Raw genomic sequence first — 9,298 nt, forward strand, 5'->3', positions numbered from 1 at the left:
ACTGTCTCCCACCTGACCTCGTGAGTGCCGACCCCTGGGCCCCGAGAGGGCAGCACCCAGACCCCCCCCAGCCGCTCACCTTTGACCGTGAGGACCACGGCCCCCCCCACCATGATGAGCGTCTGCAGGGCGTCCGTGTAGATGACGGCGGCCAGGCCCCCTGCGGGAGGACAGCAGGAAGCTGGAGGGGCCCCGCCTCCCGCCCCCGCCCTGTCCCGGGGGGTGGGCTGTGGCCGAGGCCGAGGCCGCAGGGCCAGCTTCAGAAGCCCACCGTCTGCCTCCCGCCGGCCACATCCCAGGTGGGAGGAGGTGGCCCTCTGCCGCCCGCCGGCCTCGCGCTTTCCGCACCCGCGCCCCCGCCGGCGGGCGGGCGCCGTACCTGCGATGGTGTACAGGGCGGTGATGACGAGCATGAGGCAGGTGGAGAGGTAGAAGTTCCAGCCCAGGCAGATGTGCACGAACAGGGCCCCCGCGTACAGGTCAATCTGGGGACAGGAGGGGAGCTTGTGCAGAGGCCCCGGGGATGCAGGGCCCGGGTGCCACCCACCTGCCCTGCAGCCTTGACGCCTCGCGGACGAGGAAGGGGACACCCCCACCCGCCGGGGGCTGCCGGGAGGTGGAGGAGGTCCCGGCTGCGGACAGGCGGGGCGCAGAGACCTCGCTCATGTCGACAAAGGCCCCGGCCCGCCAGGGAGAGCGCTGCTGTTCGGCCAGCCCTCTGCCTGGGGACGGAGAAGGAGGAGCCCCAGGCCTTGGGTGCCCAGAAGCCAGGACCATGCCTGAGGCTGAGGCTGGTTTCCAGGGGCTGGACTGGACACACGAGGGACAAGAGTCACAGCCCCGGGCTGAGCCTTACGACCTCAGTGCTGGGATGGGCCTCACAGACCAGAGGCCCACCCCCAGCACCGTGCAGCGGGGGCCTGGGAAGGAGGGTGTAGGACTCTGCTGCGGGAACCCCGGGCTGAGCCGGGGCTCCACCCCCTCCGCTTGCAAACCTGCTGTTCTGGGCTTGCCTTTGGGGCCAAGAGGCTCCCAAGAAGCCTGGGCAAGGCCCTGGGTCTGCTGAGCTTGCTGTGCGGGGGACGGCGTGCACAAGGCCCAGGGGCGCCGGCCCGGCTAGGAGCTGACCAGCCCTCCCCAGAGCCAGGCTTGGGGACCCCCTGCTTCTGCTGAGCCTCAGGCCCAGGGGCTCACAGCCCAGATGGGAACCGGGTCTCACTCCAAAGACCACGCTCTCCAGGCCCCGCCGCTCCTGGGAGGAGACCCACCAGTGTGGGGGCTCTTACAGGTGCTTCCAAGGGAATGGTGGCCCTTCGCTCTGGCCCCCCACTCTGGCTGTGTGTGTGTGTGTGTGGGGTGAGCAGGGGTCTCCTTCCAGCCCAGGCTGAGAAGCCCACAGCTGCTGCAGGTCAGCGCAGGAAGGGCCATCCAAGCGCCCTGCCCTCGGAGCAGAGGAGACACTGAGACCCAGGTAGAGAAGGGGCTTCCCCAGCTCAGGCCTGGCAGCTACCAGAGACAGCAGTTGCCAGGCGTTGGGAGCAGAGGGGCTCTGGAAAGTAGCAGCCCTGCCTCCCATCTGGCTGTCCTGTAGCCACCGCTCAAGACCGCTCCCGGAGGGGAGCCTGGTCTGTGGGCCTGGCCTTCAGGCTCTGGCCAAGCGTCCCTTTAAGAACAGGTGACTGGTCACCCCAGACTGGCTGCCATTCTGCCCTGGCGCCCTGCTGCCTCCAGGCCGTGGCTCGCCCGGGCCCTCTGCCGGGGCCTCCCAGGCTCTGCGTCTCGCTGCTCAGGACACAGCCTTCCCAACGTCCTGCCCGGCTGCTCCACTCCGCAGGGACGTCCCTCCAGGGCAGCGGGTCCGAAGAGGGGCACAGTCCGGCAGCCCAGGAACAGCGCGGGCAGAGGTGTGGAGGCGGGACCCCGGCGCTGCCTCCCTTCAGGACCCTACACGGCAGCGCAAAGGCTCGCTGCGGCCACGGGAGGAACCGCGGCGCCCCCAGCCCCACCTGACCACTCCCTCTGTGAGCGGCTCTCTCCTGCAGGCCCAGGCCGGCTCCAGCCTGGTGGAAGCTGGGAGCCGCAAGCCCAGCGCCGCACAGCCTGTGTCTGCGTCCCTGCTTTGTGGGTCACCCCACCTCCCGAGCCTCGGGGTCACCCTGTCTGTAACACGGACACGGTTCCGGGAGTGGAGATGCAGGCCCCTGTGCTCGGCCCCCTCCAGCCCTGCTGGCCTCTGCACACCCCCGGGGCCGGGGAAGGGCAGACATCTGAGGGAGCCCCTCCCCTCCACAGCGGGGGCCACAGGGCCCAAAGCCCCCCAGTCAGTCATGAGGCAGGGCCGCGGGCTGTGGGGCTGACCCTGGGGGCTCCGGGGAGGGCGGACCCCACTCCTAGCACCATCCCAGAGGCTTGCAGGGGCCCTGAGCCCAGGATGCGGAGGGAGCTGGGCTGAGCTGACTTGCGGGCCGTGCAGATCCCCCGGGGCCCACGCAGTTTCTCACGACCCTAAGTTCCCAACGGGCACGTGCCGCCCTGCACTGACCACCTCCCTGCAGGGACCCCGCTTCCCGCCCTTTGCGAGCAGCAGAGAAGCTGGGCTGGGCCCTGCACCAGCACTTACCACGAGTTTGTCCCTAAACCGTCCCGTGCCCCCCGAGCGCCAACCTGGCCCGTCTCCACAGAGGCCATCGCTGTCCCTTCAGTCTTCTGGAAATCTCTCACCTTGGCCGCACTCCCTGCCCCCAACCCGCTGGCCGTGACTGTGGGTCTCCCCAAACACCCCGCCCGCCCCTGCTGTCTCCACCCCGGGCCTCCCTTTATAAGCCCCTCGCTGGGCCCTCCTGCACTGGGCCTGTTCAGAGGGAGCCCAGAGGTGTCCGCGTCTCCACTGCCCAGCCCGAGGCCCTGCGCCATCCAGCCGTCGCCGCGTGCCCTCCCAGGGCCGAGGCACCGCGTGCTGCAGCCCCGCCGGCTCCCCTCAGGGCCAGACCGCTCTCTGCAAAGCAAGTCAGGCCCCTGCTCCTCTGTCCGTCCAGACCTCAGCCCAGGTCTGCTGCTGGGATCACCCTTGTGGCAGTCAGTGCACCTGGACGGCTCTGCCTGCCGAGCTCACCTGCCTGGAGCCAAAGGTCCCCGAGAGCTAGAAGTGGGTTCACCGTCACTGCCCCCAGGCCCCGCACACAGTAGGTGCTCGACAAACAGGCAGGTTTGCACATCTGGGGGGTCGGTGCTGCAGCCTATAGGCAGAACTGGTCAGGAGAGGAGGGGCCCGTGGAGGAAAGAAGGCAGCACCTGCTTGCTGACACCCCGAGGCCCACGCCCAGGCGGCGGCCCAGCCAAGGCTCCCGGGCTGCAGGGGCGGCGGCAGAGGATGCCCCCAGCCCCCTCCATTGCCTCCCAGTGCACCAGCCTGGGTGCCCCCAGGCTGCCACCGGGCAGGCAGGCCAGTCCTCATGAGGAAAGCCCCGGGCTTGGGTCCACCCCGGCTCGCTCAGCCAGAGTGGGGAGCCCGGGACGTGGCGAGTCCACCTCGGAGCCCTCGCAGAGCGAGAGCTTGAGCGGCTGCACGGCCTCAGACAGGCAGGCGCCCGCACCCAAGAGGCCTGGGACCAGCTCCTTGCCCTCGCAGCCTCCTCTCCCTGCCTGTGATCCAGGGCCATGGACAGGACGTGCCCAGGCCAGCTTTTCAGCAGGACCAGGCCCGGCCCCAAGGGAAAGGAGGGTCCCCAGTGCCAGGGGGTCGGGGGTTGGGGCCGGGCCTGAGGGTCAGCCTACTGCTGGCGCTGGCGGAGCTGACCACCTCTGACACAGCCTCAGACCAAGGGCTCTGGGCGCCCCCTAGTGGGCAGTTCTGGCTCACTGGGTGCCAGCCTGAGCTGGAACCTCCACACCCTGTATCCAGAACCCGAGCAAAGCGAGAATCTCCAGGCCTGTGGTCTGCCCTCAGCGTCCCCAGGTGCTGAGCCTACCTCGGAGCCCTGCACCAGCTGTGTGACCTGGGTAACTGGTGTGCCTCTCTGGGCTTCGCTTTCCCCAGCTGGGTCGGGGAGGTCGGGTCCCTTTGAGGGCCCCACAGCAGGGGCTCAGGCTCAGCGGGTCCCCGAGCCAGGGGTGGGCGGCTCACCGATATCTTGGTGAAGATGGAGAGCAGCAGCGACAGGACAGACAGGTACATGCGTATCCGCTGGCCGCCGTAGCGCTTCTGGATGTACTCCGGCATGGTGACAATCTGCCGGGGCCACGGGGACAGGCGCTAAGCGTGCTGAGAGCCCAGGGCCAGTGTTCAAGGCCGAGAGCCTCTCGAGGCCCCGGCACCGGGGCTGGACGTTCAGGCTAAGAGTTCTGATTACACGCCGAGGGGCACGGACAGGAGAGGGGCAGGCCGAGACGGGACTGCAGCTGGGGACAGAGCACACGTGTGGAGGCCACTGCGACAATCCCAGGGAGCGCTGGCTGGATGGGGAAGGTGGCTGACCCACGGAGAGATCCGGGAAGCGGAGTCCCGGCGTCCGCACAGCTGGGGCTGAGGGAGCGGCAGAGTCAAGGACAGGGGAGCTCAGGGGTGCCATCCAGGTGTGCAGCCTGTGTGCTGGGGTGGATGGCGCATCAGCCCCCGATGCAGCACGCAGGGGCAGCGGAAACCCTCACTCAAGGCCCGGGGGGCTCTGTCCTCACGGGTCGACGGGAATGCTCGTTGGACTAACAGCAAGCCCGGAACCGAGAGCTATGGGCTCACTCAGCCGCCAGTGAGGGAAGCCGGGGCCCCGCCCGGCACCACCGCCCTCCAGCCAAGGCCCGGGCCGTGCGGGGGGCCGCGGGGCGGACTCACCTCCGAGGAGACGTAGATGGGCACAAACACCCAGGCCAGGGCCAGCAGCACGTACGTGGCCTGAGGGGGCAGAGCCAGAGTAAGGACAGCAGGCACGGAGACGCGGAGGGGACCAGGGGTCTGGAGGCCTGACCTGCCGGAAGAGCCTGCGGCAGCCCGGTCCCCGCCCTGCAGCCCTGTGAGCAGATGGCTGGGCCGAGCCCGACGGCTCCCCCCACGTGCCCTTTGGCGCTCCGAGGACCGGCTTCCCGGCTTCCCCGGGGACGCCACCGGCGGGACGCTGGCTGTACCCTGCGCCTGGGACCCGCCCCTCTGGCCGTGGAGGGCTTGGCTGAGGACGCTCCATCCAGGGCCTGGCAAGGTGCTGCACCCCCACGGCCCGCCCCTGCCCTCTGCGGGCTCACATGCCACTCGAAGCCTGCCACCGCCAGGCCGCCCGCCGCGCCCGAGCCCGCCAGTCCGACGAAGAGACCCGAGCCCTCGCTGCTGGCAAATAGGGAGGCTCCGATCTGGACGAGAGAGAGGAAAAGGCACCGGCTGCAGGCCCACCCGGATGCCCTGCCCGCCACCTCCAGCGCCCTGTCCCTCCACCCCCAGCCTGGGGACCCACCCTGGGTGCGGAGGCCACAGGGACGCAGACGCCGGCTGACCACCGGAAGGAGTGGGAGGAGTCAGGGTGCACTCACCGGCCACCACATCATGTCCCGGCCCGCCAGGAAGTAGCCGCTCACTGTGTTCCTGCTGGCCCGGCATGAAGACTGCAAGAACAGAGGCAGAAGTTGGGGCGCTTGTGTGCAGCTGGAGGGACTGCAGAACTGGTGGCTCCCCAAAAAGCTAAACGCACAAATTAGCCCAGCACCTAGGAAATCTGTTCCTCCCGGAGAGCTGGGAGCAGGTGCTCGAGCAGAACTTGTACAGGCTGTTCACAGCGGCCCAAATGCTCATCAGCCGCTGGAGGGATGAGCAAAGGGGTGCCTGTCGGATCCCAGGCAGGACAAGGAGTCCGTGGGGACACCTGGCCCGACGCGCGTCCATCCACAGGCAGGGCTGGATCCTCCTGCCTCCTCCCCGCTCCCCCCAGTGATGCTGTGCTCAACTGTCTGCCGCCACTCAAAGCTTTTGATTCGGCGGCGGCTTGCCTCTCCCTCAGCTGCGCCGCCTGCCAACTTCCTCTCTGTGTGCCTGTCGTCCAGCCTACGGAATGCCACACAGTCTGAGGACTAGCAGTCTCAGGCAGGATGGCCACGTCCGGCTGTGTGGACTGTGCCCTGCACAACCTCCAGAGCAGCTCTGCTCTTAGCCCCTGCTTTCTCCTGACATGTCTGCTCATCTTCAACGATAGAGTGGGCATCGCCAATTGCCTATTTTATTTCCACTTCCCTTCGCAGCAGCTGGCTTGAGTGGTCCTGACCCAATGTCCAGCTCCAGGGGTCCGGAGTCATCCAAGCCACAGAGCCCATGGCATTCCTGGTCTGGGCGGTCATGGGCTTAAGAGGATGCAGAGTGCAGCTTGCCCCTCGCCTCCAAGGAGGGGCGAGGAAGCTGGGGCCCTGGACCTGCTAGTGGCCACGTAGATCTAGTTAACATTCACCGAGGGCCCGAGGGGCAGTGTTGGTTCTGAGCGCTTCACCTGTGTGAGGTGTTCGGTCTTCACAAAGCCCCATGAAGTAGGCACTGTGGCCATCCCCATGTTAGCAATGAGGACGCCAAGGCTGCCAGAGGAGGAGGACAGCTGGCCAGCGAGCAGTGGGGTCAGGATTTGAGCCCAGATTCAGCTGACAGGCTGGACATCTCACTCCACCAGGGAAACGAGGCTGAGGACAAAGCCACACAGGGCTGGGCGCTGAGAGAACGCAGGGACGTGCAGCCATCGCCTCCCTGGAGCACACCGAACCTGAAGCCTTCCCTGTTGCTGGACTTTTCAGTATGGCCGTTTGAGCTCGTTTGACATGGGTTTTCTCTCACTCATTAACAGATATGCTAAGAGAGGCAAGGGCTCGGCTCCAGGTCCCTCCTCCAGGAAGGCCTCTGTAAAGCCCCTCCCGAGCCCACCCTCAGAGCCCCTCTGCAGACTGCACCTGCCCAGCTGGCTCTGTCTGCACTGGGTCTTGAGCACCCCCGTCTGACCACTGCAGGGCCCAGCCCCAGCCCCCTCCTCACGGGGCCCAGCTCCTGGCCCCCGGCCAGCAGCACCTCCTCCTGCTACAGGAAGCAGTAGGGGTCTGCCTGGAGGGACAGTCAGACCTCCCGAAGCCCCACTGCCTGTGGTGCCAGCTGCAGTGGGAGAGGTGGGAGGGGTGGGACCTGGGCCGCAAGGCTGTCGGCCAATCACAGGTGCCAGAGGGCTTGGCCTCTGACGCCCAGGACACCCTCTTAGAGGTGCACTTGCAACAGACCCCCCACCGTGCTGGCCTGCTGGCCAGGAAAGCGCTCTTCCAGGTCTTGGGGGCCCTCAGCACCTGGCTCTCACCACTCGGCACCCAGGAAGCCTCCACTGCGGGCCCCCTCTGCGCCCCCCACCCCAGCGCGCCCAGGAACATCGGATGTCCATATCCCCTGATGCCTTGTGCTCCTCGGAACAGCCGTGAGATGTGGGCTATACAGACCGCGTGGTGTGTTCGAGGAAAGGGGCCCAGGAGGTTAGGTAAGGGCTCCAGGAGCACAGGCGGAGCCGGCCCCCCTGACAGCCAGCATGGGGCTGCTTGGGCTTCACTGCATTAACTCCAAAGCTGCTGCTGCTGCTCCCGGCTCTGCTCCACCTCCTGCGCTCACACCTCCCGCTACAGAACCAAGGGCGGCAGCGGGGCCCTTACACCTGGGCCGCTCAAGTAGGAAGGCCCCTGCCCCCACTCAGGGACGCGGGACTTGGGCCCCCGCAGGTGACACATCTGCCTTACAGACCAAGACCCTGAGGCCCAGAAAGCCAAGCGATGCCCTGGAAGCTGGAGCTGCGGATATGGCCAGGCTCCTGCTCTTGGGCCCCAGGCTTAGGCCCCGGCCAGGGGAGCCGGGAAAGGGGACTCATCCTCCCCAGGAGAGGAAGGCCATGGCCAGGGCTCAGGATGCTGGCCTGAGGGCCCTGGGGACAAGGACAAGGAGCCTGACCTCTGCAAATGCAAGGCTGCTGGCTTGTGTCCACCTCCCACTGGGAAGCCACCAAGGTCAGCGCTAGGAGAGGAAGGAGCCCCTCCCCTCTGTGCAGGGCCCTGGGATTCACCAGGCAGGGGGTCACCTGCAAACGGGGCTGGCCTTTGCCCCGGACAGTGGGGGACAGGTGATGTGCCAGTGCCTGTACAGAGGGCATGGCCACCGGAGTCTGATGACTAATCACTCCTCTCTTATCAATGGTGGGAAGCACGGCCTGCGGACTAGGCTAGGCTGGCCCAGCTGGTGTGGGTGCAGCCAAGAGGCCCTGTGACGTGTCCTGCGGGGAGATGTTCACCCCATGAGCACGTGTGACACCGGGGCCGAGGCCAGGAAGATAGGGCACTGTGCCCAGGCCCCCAGCTTGTGGGTGCCCAGAAGCCCCCAGGGCTCCCGCTCAGCTGCCCCCACAGACCCTCCTGCTCCTCCGTCTAGAGATTGAGCAGCTGCCGCCGGAGGGAGAGGGGCTTGGCCACGGCCTCCCACGAAGCTCCCCGGGCTGGGAGGAGGGCCCAGATGGCACCCCGTCTCCAGGGAGATGGTGTGATGCCCGGGGACGCGCCGGCCGGTTCCCGCCCCCCGGCGCCTGCCCTGGCCGGAGCCACCACCGTCCTCTCACCCATACGCCCACGGCCATGTTCACGGCGAAGTACACAGCGACGATGACGACGTCGGCCACGCTGAGCTGCGGCCCGGGAGCGTGGGGGTCGCTGGAGGAGTTGTCGGCCGCCATCCTGCAGCAGGGGCCAGCTCCGACTGAGGGCCTGAGGCCCAGGCCAGGGCAGAAAGCGCTTCCCGGCAGGCAGGCGGGCGGCAGGCAATTGATGATTAAACCGAGCTGACTGCAGCATCTCCAGCCCACGGTGGCGCGGCCGTGTGCGGGAAGCGGCTTCAAAGGGCAGCTCTCCCGCCGCGGTGGGGAGCGCTGGGGAGGGGCCTCCCCAACCTCAGGGGAGGCCTGGGAAGGGAAGGGAGTTTCGTGCACTCAAGGCAGCCAGGAGTCCCGGGAAGAAAGGGCTCATCACCGAACGGGCGGCTCGCCCAGCGTGTCCGTGGGATAAGGGGCCTGGAGGGCTGGGGACGCCGCTGCCATGGCGGCACATCCCTCTGCAGCCATCGGGCCACGAGGACCGAGGCGGACTGGGGATGGTGACTTGCGTCTCGTGTCCACGTCTAGCCATGACAGTCCTGCTCCTCTTACGTCCTGCTGGACCACAAAGGCTTGTCGCCCAATTTCCTGCTCTCTTTTGACCAGGCCCAGCCCCACCCGACCCTCCTCTCAGGGGCCCACGGCCGTCCAGGACCTCGGAGGGACCCAGTACCCAG

General features: G+C 67.5%; 1 protein-coding gene across 1 annotated transcript in view; it reads right to left on the bottom strand.

Moving 5' to 3' along the window:
- Positions 1-8,730, bottom strand: part of SLC5A10 (solute carrier family 5 member 10) — a 50,190-nt gene extending 41,460 nt beyond the window's left edge. The window contains exons 1-7 of the mRNA XM_047758477.1: positions 8,592-8,730; positions 5,515-5,586; positions 5,233-5,337; positions 4,829-4,888; positions 4,124-4,228; positions 380-485; positions 80-160 (exon numbers count right to left, since the gene is read on the bottom strand). Of these exons, the coding sequence (XP_047614433.1) occupies positions 80-160; positions 380-485; positions 4,124-4,228; positions 4,829-4,888; positions 5,233-5,337; positions 5,515-5,586; positions 8,592-8,705 (643 nt within the window). The 5' untranslated portion in view covers positions 8,706-8,730. The remainder of the gene's footprint in view (positions 1-79; positions 161-379; positions 486-4,123; positions 4,229-4,828; positions 4,889-5,232; positions 5,338-5,514; positions 5,587-8,591) is intronic.
- Positions 8,731-9,298: the final 568 nt, after the last annotated feature.

The sequence above is a fragment of the Phacochoerus africanus genome, chromosome 14 (assembly GCF_016906955.1).
Source record: "Phacochoerus africanus isolate WHEZ1 chromosome 14, ROS_Pafr_v1, whole genome shotgun sequence".
NCBI lineage: Eukaryota > Metazoa > Chordata > Mammalia > Artiodactyla > Suidae > Phacochoerus > Phacochoerus africanus.